This window comes from Glycine soja, chromosome 13 (genome assembly GCF_004193775.1).
Source record: "Glycine soja cultivar W05 chromosome 13, ASM419377v2, whole genome shotgun sequence".
Taxonomy (NCBI): Eukaryota; Viridiplantae; Streptophyta; class Magnoliopsida; order Fabales; family Fabaceae; genus Glycine; species Glycine soja.
In genome coordinates this window covers 28,490,978-28,511,134 of record NC_041014.1, presented here as the reverse complement: position 1 = coordinate 28,511,134, position 20,157 = coordinate 28,490,978, and the positions used below count along the sequence as shown (strand labels likewise).

At 32.0% G+C, this 20,157-nt stretch overlaps 3 protein-coding genes across 3 annotated transcripts; 1 reads left to right on the top strand and 2 right to left on the bottom strand.

Moving 5' to 3' along the window:
- Positions 1 to 174: 174 nt before the first annotated feature.
- LOC114381758 (tropinone reductase homolog At5g06060-like) lies at positions 175 to 2,434 on the bottom strand. Its single transcript, XM_028340977.1, has 3 exons — positions 2,298 to 2,434; positions 1,906 to 2,209; positions 175 to 491 (listed from the first exon to the last, which is right to left on the bottom strand). The coding sequence occupies exons 1-3, from the start codon at positions 2,432 to 2,434 to the stop codon at positions 294 to 296; spliced, it is 639 nt and encodes a 212-aa protein (XP_028196778.1). The 3' UTR covers positions 175 to 293.
- Positions 399 to 6,943, top strand: LOC114382326 (thylakoid lumenal 15 kDa protein 1, chloroplastic-like). The gene is made up of 9 exons (XM_028341656.1): positions 399 to 518; positions 3,461 to 3,681; positions 3,763 to 3,897; positions 4,008 to 4,103; positions 4,342 to 4,414; positions 4,525 to 4,586; positions 5,317 to 5,398; positions 6,503 to 6,563; positions 6,648 to 6,943. The coding sequence occupies exons 2-9, from the start codon at positions 3,568 to 3,570 to the stop codon at positions 6,697 to 6,699; spliced, it is 675 nt and encodes a 224-aa protein (XP_028197457.1). The 5' UTR covers positions 399 to 518; positions 3,461 to 3,567; the 3' UTR covers positions 6,700 to 6,943.
- An 8,909-nt stretch (positions 6,944 to 15,852) lies between these two features.
- Positions 15,853 to 19,772, bottom strand: LOC114382253. Its single transcript, XM_028341537.1, has 2 exons — positions 19,553 to 19,772; positions 15,853 to 17,129 (listed from the first exon to the last, which is right to left on the bottom strand). The coding sequence occupies exon 2, from the start codon at positions 17,055 to 17,057 to the stop codon at positions 16,053 to 16,055; it is 1,005 nt and encodes a 334-aa protein (XP_028197338.1). The 5' UTR covers positions 17,058 to 17,129; positions 19,553 to 19,772; the 3' UTR covers positions 15,853 to 16,052.
- Between the last annotated feature and the right edge of the window lie 385 nt (positions 19,773 to 20,157).

Below are 20,157 nucleotides of genomic sequence, written 5' to 3'. Positions count from 1 at the left end.
AAGATTGACTAGAGTTTACATTATCTTGTATATATTTGTGTCCAAATAAATAAAAAAAAGTGAGGGATTCAGCCTCATGCAGTAATACCTCTATTTAAACTTTTTTTTTTTAATAAAAAAAATTAAAATATAAATTACATCACTTAAAAATCAATTTTCTCATGATAAATCCACACGTATTATAACTCTTTCATGACTCTAATAAGTCCACCGATTCTCATAGACAAGTAGAAGGGAGAGAAAATAAAATCAAAATGAGAATTATTTGTTCCACAGAAAAGCAGTGAAGGAACTCAGGTAACTCTCATGCTGGGTTGAAATCCATTCACTGTTAATCCTCCATCAACACAAATAACTTGTCCAGTGATGTAAGAGGCAGCAGGCAAAGAAAGGAAAGTCACCAACGATGACACTTCTTCCGGTTCTGCAATGCCCTTAAGAGGGGTCCGAGACAAAATATCTTCCACAAGTTTAATCGAACACATGGACATTCATAATTCTAACAACAAACAATTAAGGTAACTTTTGGCACACACAAAATGAAATGAAATTGTTCTATTCTTCATATTATAGTCCTTTTAGTGGAACCAAAACGTATCACTTTCTAACTGCACGTCTAGTTCTGTTCTATTTTCAACATACACTAAACATATACTTCCTCCATTCTTGAATATAAGCAAAAGAAGATGTTTCACATTTACTAAGGAAATTAGTTAGTTTCATTAAATTGTATCATTCCCAATTAAAAAATAATTTTCTCCTAAACTATCTCTCAAGTATAAAAAACTAAAAAGTCTTTAGTGTTATTAAATGAACGATATTTTGAGAATAGTCTCCTTAAATAAGGCTTCATAATAGAGGGAGTATTGATCTAGTTCAAAATATCTGCCAAACTTTACCTCTCATTCAAACTTCAATTGCCAAAACATTGAATAAATGGATTTTCTTGATAATGCAAAAGTTCATCATCCCAATATAATAGATATGTAATTTCCAAGTAGAAAACCTACAAAAATTCTGCTAGGTTAGGATGACTTCAGAATCTACCGTATTGCATTCTTAGCAAAACTTAATTTAAAGGTGAAAATAGTCAAGAATTTCAAGAAACAACAAAATTAAATATGAAAGTGGTAACTTTATGTTAAACACAACAGGAAATTACTTGATAGCCAAAATAATTCAATAATTCATCCGTACACAAGTAAACCTTTTTTTTTTAATTTGATGACATGTTTGAACTAAAGCTTTGATGATTTGAGACGATATCAGCAAACCACAAAGCCAATAGAGCAATTGGCACACCAATAGACCTTATAGATTCTAAAAGCTTCAGTATGTCTGGTTAGACAGTGGTTTGGAATCTAAACTTTAGATTATGCAGACATATGTAAAATTGTTTTTGATATTGGGAGTTTATAATATATATGGCACGTAGTTATTCTGGTGAAGTTTATGATGAATGTCAATTAAAAATCTCTTTTTTTGTATAGTTATTGTTCTGAATGAACTTTGCAAGTTAGTGGGAATGTAGTAGATCTAGGATTGAAGAAAACAATGGTGGTAACTACATGTAGACATTTGGATGTCTAAAACTATGTTTGGATTACTATTGGAAATCTGATAGAAGGTGTCAAACATTCTTTTGGAGAACTATAATGTATCTTTTGCTCCCAAAGTACTTTTGAAAGGGTCTAGACTGTGCCCCAAACATGCACTAAGTAACATTCCAGCAGAGTAACCGTATCTGAGTGTGAGTGCTATAATCCATCAACATACTAAGATCCAAGGAGATATAAGGTTGGTCAAGTGGTTGAGGGTTCAAATCCTCCCAACTGACATTTCTAACAAAATTAACAAATTAAATTAGCATTTGTCGATCCTTAAAAAGACATTAAGATCCATTTAAAGGGTTGATCTCTCCCAACATATGTTAAGCTTATAAATGCAATGTAATGCACAGCATAGCCTTAGGCATAATGACTTAGGAGTAGTAGTTACATAGACGTTAAGCTCAGCGTTGAAGGTGGATGAGACTTCCTGAATGAGCTTCTCTCTCTGGGGTGGTGAGGACACATCACACACCGACCCAGTTACCTGAAAGCCTTGACCTTGCCATTCTTGTAAGCACTTGTTGAGCTCTGTTTGGTTCCTGGAACAAGTGTCAACTGTGGCGCCAAACGCAGCTAAGTCATTCACTATGGCGTGCCAAAATCAAAACACAGTTTGAAATTAAAGAAAGAAAGAGAATAAAGCAAAAGCAAAATGAATAATGATAAAAGAGAATGATGAAAAGTAACCCGATCCCACGATCTTGCTCTCCTCTGTTAATGCTACTGCTACTGCTTTCACTCAAACACGCATTTGGAATTTGGATTCCCTGCACTTGCTTTTTCAAATGGTTTTTAAATGCAGGGTATCTTGGTCCAAGAACCATGTTTAGACTTGATGCTGTGCAATGAAGGTGGCCTGCATATTTCTCTCTCACTTCAATATTCAAATGCACATGCACACTACCTACTCACCTTTTTTCCTCTGCTGTCTCGAAATTCTAATAAAGATCATTTGAATATATGATAAGATTTGGTCAATACGATTTATTAAATGTATCATAGTAGTATCATTTTAAAACACTTATCAGTTTCGAATAAGGAGTTGGTTTGATTGTAATGGACTCGGTGCCTTAAAAGTAATTTTTTTGGATTGGAGCCTCGATGAAAAAATATGATGTGAAAAATCTTATTAAAAGTGGTTAATCACAAAAATTAATCTTTAATAAAACTGATAAATCCTTTAGATAAATATCATGAATTAAAAAAAAAAACACTTACCAGTTAGATTATAAAATAAAGACAGATCTTAAGGTGAATGTTTTTTTCCACAAAGTATAATAAGTGGTCTATGGTGTACTATTTTTATATCAATTGTTAGATTTTAAAATCAATTCATATCTAATTGTACATCCTCTTTACTAAATACCTTAGTTAAATATAGATCATTTTGTTTAAAAATTAATTTTAACCACAATCAATTTTGCATAATCAATTTCATTCCAAATTAATTTTAAACCCACCTAAACTCACTTATATAATTTGTGTTGGATTTGCTTGTTGACTAGGGATACAATGAAGCAAGATAGACATATGTATTAACCTTTCCTCGCCCATCTTGTTAGATGAAAATTCATTTTATAACCAATATGTTAAGTCAATATTTACAATTTTTATAAATATGAATGAGTATTAATGAATAGTTGTTAAAATAAAAAAGTAAAAAAGCATAAAATAAAATAAAATAAATAATATTAAAATATATATTTTCAAAACAATCTTTAGTTTGTAAGACCACTTACTTTATATATAATATAGATATAAATATTGAAATAATTTAAATGGTGGATATGTGCATATATTTGCAATAACTTGAAAGTATTTCATGTATTATTTTCAACAAAAATAAAAAGGAGATGATATGATATGGTGATCCTTTGACCAAGCGGCATTATCCACATACACATGGTACCTATGACACTTTGTCGTGGTGAGTTGCATCTGCGTGTGACTGCAAGATATGGCTCTTGTTCTCAACGTCTCATTGTGTTCCACTTGTAAACCCCATCTTTCTCTCTCAACCTCCAATCCCAACAAAGCTTCTTCTACTTTTCCTTTTCCTCTTCCTCTTCTGGTTCGTATACTATACTTATACCCTTCTCTTAAACAATTCCCACTCTTTGTTCCCTCTGCTTCATTTCACTCATCTTCACAGGGACTCAACATAAAGAAAAGTCTCCAACCATCTCAGAAACTCACATTTTCATTGGGTGAATCCGTGTCTGGTGCCACCCTCGTTGCTCTCCTCTCTGCTTCTTTCATCTTTGTTGATCCCGCACTTGCATTCAAGGTAATCAATAAGTAACTCATCATTTTGTAGTTTATAGATGAGACTTTGAACCCCATTTTTTAAAGTTTAATTTTTTGTGGGTTGATGAATGATGGGTACGGTGAATTCAGGGTGGAGGGCCATACGGGCAAGAAGTGACAAGGGGACAAGATCTCACTGGGAAGGACTTCAGTGGCAAGACTCTGATCAAACAAGACTTCAAAACGGTGTAACTTTATTTGTTATTTTTTAAACGAGTTTAATTTTGATACATTGTGATCCATGTGGCCATACTCACATTGTAGGATAAGACGTTGTTCTTATCATATATGACAATTCATAATTGGAAGACATTCTAATTAAATTATTTTTAAAATTAAGTTGATTTGGCATATGATGATGGGGTCAATCAAATTTGTGATTTTAATCTAAATTTAACTAGTTGATTAAGCTTGATTGTTGCAGTCCATACTGAGACAAGCCAATTTTAAAGGTGCAAAGTTAATAGGTGCTAGCTTCTTTGATGCTGATTTAACAGGTTTGGCCAACACTATATGTTATAATAATGGTTAATGAATGTAATATGCACATTTGGAATACCGTTTACCATTTGCATTCATTCTCTTCCCATCTGTTTTTTTTTGTCAGGTGCTGACCTTTCGGATGCTGATCTTAGAAATGCAGATTTTTCCCTGGCAAATGTGACAAAGGTAATTGTTTTCCTGTATTAATATGGTAATATCTGATGTGTGTTCATTATGCTAGGATCTAATGGGAATTTAATTTCGAATCAATTGTCCAAGCCTTTGTTTGTTGTGTTGTGCATTGTATTCAAATCAACCCAAAATTTTGTATAATGGCAGTGACGAAACATAGGGCAATTGTATGAGTGGGGTTAAGAGAGGAGAGAGACTTAATGCACAAAATTTCTCAACCATCTGATCAACTGTTTCCTCTCCCTTTTTTATAAATTTTAAAGAAGAGATATTATAAATGCTTCATATAGATGAAGTGAAAAGTTACAAAGTGACATAATAGAGATACGAGGGATATCATATAACAGTGAAGGCAGATGAATCTGTTCTTAAAGAAATCACTACTAAAGAAAGTGGAATCTTCTGCCACCTCATTTTTCTAAAAATGCTTCATGGCATACAGTTTCCCTTTTTGAAGAATGCAGCTTCTATGATTATTGCACAGAAGTTGCAGTCAAAGTTACCATGAAATACTATGATGGACGATTAGCATAATTGTTAGCCATCTGCAGTTGAACCAGAATGGGAAAAAATTGCATATGGATATAATCAGATGGGAAAGGATCTGATAATTTGATCATAACGTCAAATTTTATTTTAGTCAATGTTGACAGTGTACCCCAGTCCACTGTAATTAACGAATTTCTTTTTGGTTGGCTTCTGCATGAATGATCACTTTCTGCAGGCAAATTTAAGCAATGCTAACTTGGAAGGTGCACTTGCAACAGGAAATACATCTTTTAAGGGATCAAATATTACAGGCGCTGGTATGTAGTAATATCACTTAAACCATAATGTGCTACTATTGGGCCTTCAAGGGAAATATGGTTGTAAAAGAGTGTATGTCTTTTATAATAGCTTTCAACTAATTAAAGGACAACATTAGTATTGGCTGGTGATTAATTAACTAATCTATAATTAATTAAAGACAAATGTTAACAAGTGCTCTAAGAGTACTGGTTAAGGAATTTAGAGTAAAAAGTTTTTTATTGGGAGTTGTAAAATTACAATTTTCATTAGTTTTTTTATGCTTTTTTATGATTTATTGGGAGACATAAAAAAAAATCTTTTAATTTCTTAATCAATGCCCGTAGACAAACCCTTAATATAAAGCATGTATATTATTGTCATAGGTGCAATTGGTCTTGGGTTTCAATCAACCTATTTAGGAAGACTATGGGAAAGGTTAATAAGAGGGAAAGAAGAGAGCATTTAAGAGAAGAAAAGCAAATAACCCACTAGGGCCAGCCTAGTGGAGGTAGGTTTGGATAATATGCATGACATCATAAATTTTATCCTTAGTGGGAACATTGTACACCAAAAAGAGGGAGAAGAAAAACAATGCTAAGCAAGTTTGTTGGTCTGAATATATATCTATAAACTTTACAAAGAAAAAATCTACTCTCCTTGACCCGAAGATATAACTGAACCTGGATGAAATGTTAAGAACATAACTACACTTATTTACTACTATTACTATTACTAGCTATAAGTAGCAACATAAGTCTTATTAGAATGTGAGTTTAGATTTAACTCATTCCTAAAAGTTAACTCATAAGATGAGAGTTATCCTTCACTTATATACTCTATCTTAGCATTTTATATACTCTATCTTAACATTATCTCTAGTCAATGTGAGATTTAGATTTATTTCCAATACACACTCTCATGTTTAATACTTTTGGGTTTGATAAGTGGATAACATAATGGATGATCCTTTGAATGAATCTAGATAAACTTTGATATAATTTTATCAAAATGCCAAGATATGGCAGCATAAAAGTGAAGATTTCCATCTTCATTCAAGAAATTTAATACTAGCGAACTTGTTAATTTCAATGGTTTGTGCTTATTGTCTTGCTTGGAACCAGACTTCACGGATGTACCACTAAGAGAAGATCAACGTGAATACCTCTGCAAAGTTGCTGATGGGTATGATTATATCTCTATAAATTATTATGCTTGTTTTATTGTCTAAATATGCTTAATCTGTAACAAGTTGTTTTCTGGTGATAGAGTGAACCCAACAACTGGAAATGCTACGCGTGATACATTGTTCTGCAATTAGTATTCCATTGCTGAATACTCACTCCAAGACCTTCAAATGTTTGCATAGAATGGTTTCATAGCTAACAAAATACTCCCTTCATATTGCTGGAATCTTGTATTTACATAGCACCACAATTTAGATTATTCCAAATTTCCATTCCCCATACACACACTTGACAATAACATTGTGATGTAATGCTCATAACCAGCCTACCTATGTTATATATTATTATTATTGTAATCATATAGCAAAAATCCTTTCATAAATGGTAGGTATAATAATCCACAATGAAGTGGATTGGGAAAGCCAAACATGAATAAGATCGCAAAATATAAAGTCTTTAGTAACCCGAGGTCTCACCGTAATCGGAAAAAAAAAATTAAATTACCTATGACCACGAATCGAACCATATTTCTCTCCTTGGTAAAGATTACCGATGACTCATCGTAGCATAGTGAGCTAAGCTAAATCCACAGGCCACAGGTAATTAAGTGAAAATATTAATTTTTTATAATTATTAATAAACCTCAAACATAAATAATTAATTAAAAATAATGTTTAATATAAACAATATTAATTAATCCACATCACAAATAATCTATTTTCACAAAGCCTAAATCAATAGAAATAAATTAAATATAATACAATCCATGAATGAAACAACACATAAAAACATGACATAAAACTCCATAAATATTGTATTTAAGTCATAATAAAATCCATAGAAATAATACTTAGGTCTACAATACTTGAAATACATTATTAATTCTATCCTGTTTGATAGAATAATTTGGTGAGACATATTGAAGAAGACTTTGATGCAAATGTGAAAAAGTTTCACACCGTAAATTTTATGTAAGTTTAAGAGAGTTCTACACTTTCTTGAGACATATTAAAGAAGACTTTTCTGCAAATGTGAGAGAATTCTATGCGCGAATTTTATGCAAATGCAAAGGAATTTTATGTTAGACACTTAGACCTGTTGTGATGAATATCAAAATATATTTATTATTTTGTCATTAGTCCTTGATACAGAATAAAATATACTCTTAGACATAAAATTAATTAAAGAGCATACAGCAGAAGTAAACTCCCATTTTCAATCATTATTATTACAAGCAAAGGAAACAACAACTTTTTCTATTTTCAATATTAAAATTATTAAAAATTAAACCTAGTTTCAGTTTTGAGTGTTGAGTTTCACTTTTGAAATTTTAGAAATTGTTGTAAGTTAGAAATAGATAAAATAAGTTCATCATTCCATTTTATTGTGTTCCATTATAAAATTATGCAATATAAAAAATAATTAAAAAATATTAAAAAAAATGATGTACAATTTTTTTCTTCTTAAAACTAAAACAAAATAATGACACTCAAGAACTTGTTCAAAGGTAACTGGCCCTTGTGTCCCATGTTGGACACTTTGAGATTCAAGACATTGTTATCATCAGGGTGCCAACACTCAACCCCAATAAACTTGCATATATACCCTTTTGTATTGTTATTGAAATTCCAAGATTGCAAATAATTGTAGGGGTCCTCAAGTGCATTCTTTACAATTTTCAAGCAAAATAAATCACTCTTAGTCCCACAAATCATGCCACAAAGAATCAGTAGAAAGAAACTACAGTAGAAACTCTTTAAATTAATACTCGGTAAATTAATAAACTCTCTAAAATAATAAATTTATCTGGTTCCGACTTGGTCTAATGTGAAAAATTGAAAAACTCGATAAAATAATAAGATAATAGTTTTTCGTGAGAATCCTTTATAATTTTCGGTCCCAAGAAAAACATAAATTAATAATTCATAGAAACTGAAAAAAATATATTATACTCTATTGAAATATGATTCAATAGTTGTCTGTTTTCCTATAAAGTTCAAGTCTATTTGGAGCTCATCTCTAACTTTTCTTATTGCATCCAATAGTTCAAGTGTTGTATTTTTGTATTGTATCATAAAGTTGTGAAGAGTGTTCGACGCCATAAGTGTTTCCTCAGTATTTACTGTACTTTAAGAGTCATTATTGATTTCCAATGCATATGAACACAGTAGTTACTAATTTACGTTGAGTCTCAAGGTTCGCTGCAACGTAATTCTAAGAGGCATAGACTAATTTGCCTTTTTGTTTTGTATGTACAATATAATTACTTAAAAACTCTTTAAATTAATAATTATTAATTTATTGATAAATTAATAACTCTCTAAATTAATAAATTTCTTCGGTCCTGACATTATTAATTTATAGAGTTTTAACTGTAATAATAATGACACCAACACTGGAATTTTGGCCACCCATAGACATCTCCATCAACACCATAAAACAAAAATCCAAGAACAAGTTATCAAGAAAAATTCACCAAAATTAGTATCTAATGAAGCTGCAGCTTAAAATCTATAGACAGCATAGCACTACAACCTTTATAAGAACACACACATATCCTAAAACACAACAAAACAAACACCATCAACTCAATTCAACACTTCACAATTTAAACCAACCAATAAATCAAACACAAAAAGGCAATAACTTTTCACCCCTTTGAGAACAAAATTCACAGTCTAAACCAAAAATCACTGAACATATATAAAAAAAAATACATTTTCAAGAAAACTTGAGAAATCCTTTTGACATAAGTCAACAGAAGCACAAATAGAAGGAACCCCAAAATTCATAAAATGCGTTGATTATTTCCACGTCGGAACTGGTAGGCCTACCGTAAGATGGTGGGGCTTCCAGCATTAAAACTCCCTCGTTGCTTCCATCCGCCATGGTCACATGCTTGAAGAAAGAAATACAGAGAGAGAGAGAGAGAAGGTTTTCCTCTGCCTAGAAAAGAAGATGAAAGACCCACAAGTGATGGAACAGAGACACGTGACATTGGGTGAAAGCAGAACGAAAGGAAATACCCACGAGTAGAAGAGGGAGGGAGAAAGAGGGAGTCGCGACAAAACGACAAAAGTCAAAAATGAGAGAGAGAGGCCACCAGTTTAAAACTCACCTCCCAAATCCTAAAACCTATTTTTGTTGTTTTGTAAATATGGTAAAAAAGTGTTTTAAAAACTACTAAAACATAGACTTAACAAAATTATCCAAACAGGGTTAAAAATAACATTTCAAAACTGAAAATTGGTAACTCACAACTATGGCTTAAGTCTCTCAATACACTTACAAGATAGAGAAAGAGAATAGATGAATCTTTTAGCTTTAATTTTTTGAAAGTTATGTGAATCAATGGAACATCCCAGACTTTATATGGCCAAGGCAAGGACCTATTCTTAAAACTCAAAATATAATTATTGCTTTATTATTTGTCTCTTCCATCAAAAGTCAATAATACAAAATAAAAACTTTGTAACAACTACTTCAATTTTGTTTATGAGCCATATAACATTTATGTTAACATTCTTCCACTTGACTCGTATACTACTAATATAATCTTTATTTTGACAAACAAATATGACCATAACTTGTCAACTTAAACTTGATATTGTCACTACAAATTAATTACTTGTGAATCATGGCGGTTATATTTTAGATTAAATATTTCTTTCCATGAATTACAATATGTAACCCTTTCTTAGTGAAATATAGGATCCTAACTTTATTAATTCAATCTGAATCCTTTCCTGACTAACTTAATGTGCACAATGTCATATAAAAAAGACAAATATTGTTATTAACTAGTAAGACCCATATAAATTACATGATTCTAAAATACTTTAACTGGCAATCCTTTTGCAGTTATATTTTAGATTAAACATTTCTTTCCATGAATTACAATATGTAAACCTTTCTTAGTGAAATATAGGGTCCTAACTTTATTAATTCAATCTGAATCCTTTCATGACTAACTTAATGTGCACAATGTCATATAAAAAAGACAAATATTATTATTAACTAGTAAGACCTATATAAATTACATGATTCTAAAATACTTTAGCTAGCAATCCTTTTGTTAATGGATCAACAATCATGGATTTTGTGTCTATGTCCTCCATAGAGATTAATTCTTTCGTGTTGTCTTCTTTAACAACTAGAAATTTAATGTTTGTATGTTTACTTCGGCTTCCACTCTTATTATTCTTTGAGAAGAATACTGCAACCGAATTATTGCAAAATATTTTCAATGATTTTTCAATAGAGTTTACAACTTTAAGGCCATAAACAAAATTCTTCAACCATTTAGCATGTAATGTAGCTTTGAAGCAACTAATAAATTCTACTTCCATAGTGGATGATGTAACAATTGTTTGCTTTTTGCTACTCCAAGAGATAGCACCATCGACTAAAAACAAGATATAGCCTAAAGTGAACTTTCTAGAGTCCATGCATCCAGCAAAATTTGAATTTGTGTATCATTTTATTCCCAAATCATCATAATATTTATATGTCAACTTATAATCCTTGGTTACTTGAAGGTATCTCATAACCCTCTTTGTTGCCTTCCAATGTCCCACGTCTAGATCCTTTTGATATCTTCTCAGCATTCCTACTGCAAAGGAAATATCAAGCCTGGTGTTGACTTGAGCATACATGAGACTTTCTACTGTCGAAGCATAAGGAATTTTTTTCATCTCTTCCTGTTCTAATGTTGTTCGGGGACATTGATTGAGACTAAATTTTTCCCCTTTAACTATAGGTACGGTAATTGATGACCAATTTTTCATATTAAATCTTTTCAAAACTTTTTCTATGTAGGCTTTTTGAGATAATCCCAATGTCCTTAGAGATCTAGCTCTATGAATTTCTATGCCAATGAAATAGGAAGTGTCACCCATATCATTCATATCAAATTTTTGTGAGAGGAAAAAGTTAGTGTAATGCAAAAGACTTAAGTCATTGTTTGCAAGTAAAATGTCATCTACATATAGAACTAAGAAAGTAAACTTACTCCCACTGACTTTAAGGTATATGCATTGGTCTAAAACATTTTCCACCAATCCATATTTGGATACCACACTATGAAACTTTATATATCATTGGCGGGATGCTTGTTTTAGTCCATATATAGATCTTCTAAGCTTGCAAACTAAGTGACTACCTTTCTTGCTTTTAAATCCCATAGGTTGAGCCACATACACTTTTTCTTCAAGATTCCCATTTAAGAATGTTGTTTTCACATCCATTTAATGTAGTTCTAGATCAAAATGAGCAACTAAGGCTGTGATTATCCTAAATGAATCCTTCTTAGAGATAGGAGAAAAGGTTTCATGATAATCAATACCTTTTGTGTACAACCTTTGGCCACAAATCTAGCTTCATATCTTTCAACATTACCTTTTGAGTCTCTTTTGGTTTTAAAAACCCATTTACAATCTACTATAAAGACTCCTTTTGGTAATTCTACTAGATCCCAAACTTGATATTTAGCCATAGATTCCATTTCTTATTTCATGGCTCCATACCATAATTTAGAATCCAATCATCTCTATTCATGGCTTATGAAAATGTAATTGAATCATCCTTAAGTCCGACATCAAAGTTAGATTCTTGAAGATACACAATATAGTCACTAGAAATTGATGTTTTTCTATTTCTTGTAGATCTCCTTATTCCTATTGCTTCTTTATCAATAGGTTTTATATTAATGGATTCCTCATGTGGCATATCCTCAACATGTGGTTCTTGATGAGTTAGTTGATGTTCAATAATATCATGTTGGTTGTTTTGAATATCAATAAACTCTATTTCTTTCGTAGGTGATTCTGTTATTTCTTCAAATCCACATGTTGAGTATTTTCACTCCCACTAACTTCATGATCTTCAAGAAACTTTGCATTTCTAGCCACAAATCTAGCTTCATATCTTTCAACATTACCTTTTGCGGTTTCTTCTTTCGGCAACACCATTTTGGTGTGGTGTACCCACCATAGTATATTGGGAAACAATACCCTCCTCTTGAAGAAACTTTGGAAATGAACTGGCTTGTTGCCCTTTTTGTGTACCTACCATAATATTCTCCACCTCTATCAAATCTTACGATCTTTATTTTCTTTTCTTTTTGTTTCTCTATTTCAGCTTTGAAAACTTTAAAAGCATTAAGTGCTTCAGATTTTTCGCATAGAAGATAGAGATACATAAATCTTGAGTGGTCGTCAATAAATGAAATAAAATATTTCTAACCATTTAAGCAAGGTGTGGGAAATGGTTTACAAATATCTGTATGAATAATTTCAAGAAGCTCGCTACTTCTTTTGGCACATTTACTAGTCTTGTTAGTATGCTTTCCCTTTATGCATTCTACACAAGTGCTAAAATCAGCAAAGTCGATATTCCTAAGAATTTCTTCCTTTACTATTCTCTTAATTATTTCAAGAGAAATGTGCCCTAAACCCATATGCCAAAGCATAGACGAATTTGCATCCATAATACTTTGCTTAGTTCCAATGTTGGTATGTAAGGCTATGAGACTTGTTTCGAAAACAAGATCTAATGAAAGCTTAAATAAATTTTCAACTAAAAAACCACAACCAATAACTTTATTATCTTTAATCAATTCAAAAGAAACATCGTGAAAATGAAAAGACAAACTAGAACACATAAGCCTAGAAACAAAAACCAAGTTTCTAAAAAAATGGAACATAATTTTTTTTCCAATATCTAACAAACAAAAACCAAAATTCAAAACAAATTTAAAAGTTCCAACAACCTTAGCATGTGAACTCATCCGATTTTCCACATAGATGCTTTGTTCACTCCCCACTGGATTTCGTAGGTTTAGAAAGCCTTGCACATTATTAGCAATGTGAATTGTAAATCTTGAATCAATCAACCAAGTATTGCTAGGAGCTTTAATAAAATTTGATTCAAACACTACTACAAATAAGAGTTACAACATTGGTTCAACAACGATTCAAATAAAACAGGTGTCGTAAAAAACACAGTGACATTTTTGTAAATATTTGTAACTTTTTAAAGATGGATTTCATAAAACCGTCTTTAAAACCACACTACGACATCGGTTTTTGAAGAAACCGATGTTCAAAGCAAGAGTTCAACATCGGTTTTTAGAAACCGACTTTAAAAGGGACTGTGAGTTTTTTCCTTTTTATTCTCTTTCGATGGTACCCTACCTATCTCTGAATCTCCCACCCAACAACTTCTCCTACAAATCTTTGTTCTTTTCTTGCCTCCCAACATCACGAATCTCGGGTACACTCTCGCCTCTCAACTTTCGCTGAAGCTCTTTGTCAAGGTAAAAACCCTCTCTCGCGCCCTTTTCTCATTCTTCTTCTTATGTGCCATAGGTGACAAGGTTGGCCTTGGAAATGACCTTAACATTGTGGATCTTCTAGAAGGTGAGGTGGTGGTCCATGTGGAGTTGTGGACAAGGTGAGGTGGTGGTCCATGTGGAGTTGTGGACAACTGAGCAGCACCTCAAGGGGATAATTTAGTAAAATTATAATAATGTATTTTATCCTCTTAATAAAAAAAGATCTTTTTTTATTTTCATATCAACTAATATTTTTTTATTGGTAGTAATTGGGGGATTTTACAAATAATTCAGAGATTCTACTCAATCAACTCAACTAGAAGTGGTATTAGGCCAAGGAAAGGAAGGACTTGGTGGTTTGATTACAAGCTACTTTTATTTTCTGAGAAAAAACTGCAGAGGGGGATCATGATCACGACTTTATGTAGACTTACATGCCGTGTGCTTTCAAGTAAATTGCTATTCAAAAAGACATAAAAGTCATCACCAGATTTTGCTGTGAAAATTTCCCCTTCTTTTCCTTTTTAAGAAAAAAAACTAGGCTTTTATTAGACAACTAGATTTATTTACAATATTATATGCTGCTTTTGATTCCTAGATATATTAATTTCTTGTTTCTTTTTAATAACCAATTTTTCTCTTGCTTCTGCTGCCAGTTTTTGTTTCGAATATTTTGGTTATACAAGAATTTGAAAGTAAGAAAAAAAAAAACTAATCTTATATTTACAACATGCCTGGACGAACAATCAAGTCAAGAAGGCGTCTCTGTTAAACAAGACTTTTCCTTTTATCTATTAGGCATGTGTGGATGTTAGCTTAATAAATAAAATAAAATAAACATATGGTGAAGTGTATTTTTTACAGCATTTATAACAAATGTTTTTTCTTACACAAACATGTTATTTTATAAGTGTTTATAATGTTATTTATGTAATTTTGTAATTAAAAAATACTTATATAATTGATATACCCAAACAGCCTAAAAATCACTTTTAATTAATTTTTTTTTTATAATTATAACCAAACACAAAACCTCTATCATTTTTTATAAAAGTCACATATAAATAAATCACTTTTTTTTATAATCACTTATTTTAAGTCTAAACAAACTCACCCAATAATAACCTTTGCAATCAAGCAATCACTTTTATATTACAATTACAATCAACACCACAACTTATATAGAAACATTATTCCCAATTTATTATTATGCAAGAATTAATTTCGAACATGTTTTGAGCTTTTATATTTTTTTTTCTTAATCATTTAGTTGATCAGATAAAAAAAGGATCGAGCTTGAGTACTATTAAAAAAAAATCAATCTTAATTTTAACATATTATTCAATTTGTGTTTAATCACTTAATTTAAACTTTTACATTTACACTTGATAATCTTTCATTAACTTTAATTTTTATAAAAATACGAAATTAACTAATTCAGCACTTGATAACTTTTTATAAAATACAAATTTAAATAATTCAATTATTAAATCATTAATAATTGAATTAGATATTATCTTTGTAATTATGCATATCAAACTTTACATAAATTGGACATTTACGTATATTTTAAATAATATATTATCTATAAAAAATGATAAAATACCAATCAACTATTTTCGTATGAAAAATTGTAAACTTAATCTATTTTATAAAAAAAAATCGTTTCAATGGTTAATTGGTTTCGTACAAGTTACAAAGCACAGTAAGTACAAAAATTTGGCACTTAATATCTCCCTCGTATACCCAAAACACATTCAACATAAATCTCTTTTATAATTTAGAAGGAAAAAACACACTCAAATTCTCTTCAGATACTCTAGCAATGCAGCCATTGAACAGCACAATCTTCTTCCAGCTCAAACTTATAGGCCAGGTTCAACATCACACCTCACATACTATGTTTTTCTCTTCTTTTTTTACCTTAAATTTAGCAAGAAGCAAGATGAGCTAATAAAGAAAAGAACTGGCACAACAGTAGATTTTATTTCAAGCTCAATCGTTCAGAATTCTTGGGAAAGATGGCAGAAATATCAAATATACTGATAAACAATTAATAACCGACATGTATTCATGAGCATCTGGAAAGGTAGAAGGGTGAGAAAGAAGAGCGAGTCAGGATCAATGATAATTCAAATTTGACCCATCTGTAAATCATGGTGGAGGTGTCCGCCGCCTCCGGACACGGCGAGGTCTACTATCAGAGCCTCCATCTGAAGATTCATTTGCATCATCAGATCCAGATTGTCCGTCATAATTTTCCCCCCAAAGTGTAGTAGTGGGTCTCCTTATTCGCATTTGGAGTGTCGTACCCCTGGACATGGAAGCAGGCTGAAGAATGAGGAAAAACACAGCCAGCAGACCACCATCATCTATGGGATCATCAACCCCAAATGAAGTTTGAAGTGTGCTAAGGAGGTCGCCAAGATCCCTCTGGCGCTCCAACCTCCTCCAGCTACGCTGACGCTCTGGGTCTACCGCAGATGGGCGCTCAAGAGGATGTTCAAGTCTTGCATGCTTCCTAAGATCTGGGTATGTGCCACTGAAGTTGCAAGTCTCACAAGAACAGCTCCTTGATTTTTCATTCATGAAATGACGAGCCGCCTCCACTACTTTCCACTCTTTTATTTGCCCTCTGCATAGAGGGCATACTAACTTTGATTTTGCATCATTCTCACAGGATAAGGTTTGCATTGTAACCAAATCCTCACTTCTGTCTTCCGGCGCATCAATTCTACTTTGGACAGTCCCCTCATTTCTGTCTTCCGGCACATCAATTCTACTTCGGACAGTCCCCTCATTTCTGTCTTCTGGCACATCAATTCTACTTTCAACCGTGTCTGAAATTTGACTTTCTACTTGAGGAATGGTTGATGAGGTGTCTGCAAATGACTTGCAGAACTGATCAAGACAATTTGAGTGGCGATAACTAGTGTTGCACATGTAAGGGCGGCATCCCTTCTCATGGGATGAACATATGAGGAGAACTGCATTGTGAGGGTGTTCCATGCACACTGGACACCTAGCTTCTTCCCATTCTTTAACATTCTCCTCTGACTCTTTAAGAGCAGATCTTCCAACACAACTAGAGCTACTTGGGTAAGGTGATGCTCTGCTACTTTCATGTGACAAAGATCTATCCCTTCTCTCCTTTGGCATTTCGAATTGTCAATATTTTAAAAATATAACAAGTCTCCACCACCCAGAGGAACAATTGAAGCAACTAGAAACCTACGTACAGATAGCATCAACATGAAACTTAATTGGACATCAATACAAGTAACGGCAAAACTCATGTCAAACACATCAGACATCCATGCAAAAAAAAAAAACATCAATGAGACATCCATGTGTAAAACAACAGAACCTAAACGAGATTTATCAGGCCATGCATTCTTATTCCACACAGACAAATTTCATTTCCAAAACTTGATGTAAATCTCGTAAGTAGGAATAATTATCATTAAGATAACTCCATGAGAGAAATTAGTTTATGAAAATATAAGTTAAGCACACAAGACCTTCAAAATATGCACCAAGGTAAGCTGTTGCTTGAATGCTAATGAATGATTCCATATCTAACAATATCCTTCCTTCATATTTCTCCATTATTATCACAGTCTAAATCTGTCCATGCATGACTAGCCAAGATTAGAGACATCTTCGTAATTCCAAAGCTTATCATTTCCTCCCAATTTACAAGTCACTTTTTCAAAACTTGATAATAACCTTCATGAATAATGACTTTTTGAAACAGAATCATAAATGTCAAAGTTTATAGCAATTCAAAGCAAAAGGGTTAACAAAACTACTATCAACTTTATAAATAAAATTGGAATAATACAACATTCTTCACATCCCTAATAGAAGAGGGAGTCTACTTAGACTCAGTGAGGACACCCCAAAGTACACATACATACATGTAAACTGTAAACATTCAAACAATTATCCATTTTCATATCATTTTCTCATAACACTCATTATTTTCATAATTTTTTCCAAGTAAGATAGTTATGTTCTCACTTCTCATTATAATTTGATAAAATCCAAAGCATCAATAACACCATTGCACAAAATAGTTTTATATACCATAATGAATAAGTAAATAAGTCCAAGCTAGAGGATCCATTTGCCCAATTAAACACTAATGGATTTGTTCACCCAGTGGCTTGAATAAATATACTATATGCACATGGGCTATTTATTTCCTTCACTACGGTAAAGCAGATTATGCCAGTTTTATTCTCTTTGTTTCAGCCAAAGCGGGTGTTCTAACATAGAACCCATAAAAAAAATTGCATTCAAACAAATCCCAGACAATAACAAGTCATGTATTCAGTATATCACATTCCAACAATTTCATATCATATTTCTTCACATTGTTACTAGAACACAAACCTTTGCAAGTACACTATTCTCAATACAAATTGAATAAAGAACTGATATTTTTATATATCATAGACTACAGCATGCAAGTTTTAAATATCATAAGAATCAACACATCCAAATACATGTAAATTTCAAATTGTAGCATTAAAATTGAAAACCTTACTAAACTACTCCAGTTTTATCCATAAATGGGATTGACTTACAATGAAATAATTTCTGATATTTTACCACAAGAAGCTAGATTTTCTAAGCTTTCCAACAAGCTCAGGATCACACAAATTGGAGTTTCTTTACCCAATTTATGATCCTTCAAAGTACACTGATTTACATCAGAATTCAGAACGACTATGGTCTGCATTTTTATGCACCAGGAGCAATCCTTGTGCCTGGGGTTAGAGAATTCTGGAACTTTAATAGACTAAAACAAGAACTTATTATCTTTCAAACCCCACTGGTTCAGTCAAAAACAATTTTTCCTGGCTCAAATTATGAGCATTCAAATTGGACTTAGCTGCAACAAAATGCAGAACACAATAGTCAATTTCACGAAATTAAAGTTGGCAGGGAATTTTATAGTTATCAAGACATTCTGAAAATTTCCAGAATCAACTATGTAAGCTTTCCAACAAAATTGGTTCCACTTCAAGATCATATTATGAATCAAGTTATTCTCTCTTAAAGTAGGCCAACCCATCGAAACTTTAAACAGAAAACCATGTTCTCAAATTTATTCTGAATTTCTTACCCAAGATTGAATCTTGAAAATTTCCAGTTAGATACTTCAAAAAAAAAAGGTTCAAACAAATATTGTTTCACTAAAAACCAATTTTTGCAACTCAAATTCTACTCATTTTACAGAAGCTATAGCAGAATTTATTTTTTGCAAAAGCTAGTCCATTTCCAACTTCTAATCAATGCATAGATCGATAAGGTTTTAAAACTTGCAGTGTCTACTATCATAATCCACACTTAAAACACAATTTATCTAAAGATTTAAGGGCTGAACCCATGTCAAACACTTCGTGTCTGAAATTCTTTAACTTTCTCAAGTTTTCAAATTTCTTCAATCCTCTTATTGCAAAACTAAATAACTCAATCCAATAGCTTATTTACCACAGAAACACAAGATTTCTCCGTGAGAAACACGATTCCCTTTCAAAACCCTAGTTTACCAAAACCAAACTCACAGAAGCAATTCAGCTAATCGAAGTGCACGGATTAAGAAAAAAAGCAGGAAATTGAAGTTTGAACTGTAAATCCCTCACCTCTTCGATCTTCTTCCAACTCAAATCCGGAAGAAAAAATATGGAAGTACTGAAAACCCTGAAAATTCTGAGACCGTTGAGTTACTCTAGTTCTGCTTTTCAATTTCTTCAACTGAGACAAACGCGAGGGAGATCTCGATCGATCTTCCTCTATTTTTCTTGCGTTTTTCCCTTTTTCTTCTTCTTCTTCTTCTTCTGCATTTCCACGTTGGAAACCCTGTGATAGCTCGTATTTTATAACTTTCATTATTTACTCTGTAGGGTCTTCACTTGTCCGAATTTCACATGACTTCTTTTTTATTTTTTTCTTCCACAGTTGCATGCTTCCTTTTTTACCAAAACAAAAAAAAAATTATAATCTTTTATAGTCAATTTTAAATAATTATTTATTTATAGTAGAATGTTCAATATTTTTCTGTGTTTTCAAAACATTAAATCTTATTTAATATTTTCTTTATAAGATATTAGAAAAAAAAATTGTAAGAAGATACTTTGTTACTCAGTCAAAGATATTAAATTATTATTATTTATTTTAATTATATTATATTTACTTTTATTTTATAAATTAAAATCCACAGCTTAAAAAACCAGACTTTTACTTTCTA

Bases quoted from the DNA above. Each gene is read 5' to 3' on its own strand.
- LOC114381758 (XM_028340977.1), bottom strand. From the start codon at position 2,434: ATGGTTCTTGGACCAAGATACCCTGCATTTAAAAACCATTTGAAAAAG. The intron at 2,210-2,297 runs GTTACTTTTCAT...TGTGTTTTGATT, and splicing joins GAGCAAGATCGTGGGATCGG to TTGGCACGCCATAGTGAATG. The intron at 492-1,905 runs TAAATGGATCTT...TTAGAATTATGA, and splicing joins GTTGGGAGAGATCAACCCTT to ATGTCCATGTGTTCGATTAA.
- LOC114382326 (XM_028341656.1), top strand. From the start codon at position 3,568: ATGGCTCTTGTTCTCAACGTCTCATTGTGTTCCACTTGTAAACCCCAT. The intron at 3,682-3,762 runs GTTCGTATACTA...TCATCTTCACAG, and splicing joins CTTTTCCTCTTCCTCTTCTG to GGACTCAACATAAAGAAAAG. The intron at 3,898-4,007 runs GTAATCAATAAG...CGGTGAATTCAG, and splicing joins ATCCCGCACTTGCATTCAAG to GGTGGAGGGCCATACGGGCA.
- LOC114382253 (XM_028341537.1), bottom strand. From the start codon at position 17,057: ATGCCAAAGGAGAGAAGGGATAGATCTTTGTCACATGAAAGTAGCAGA.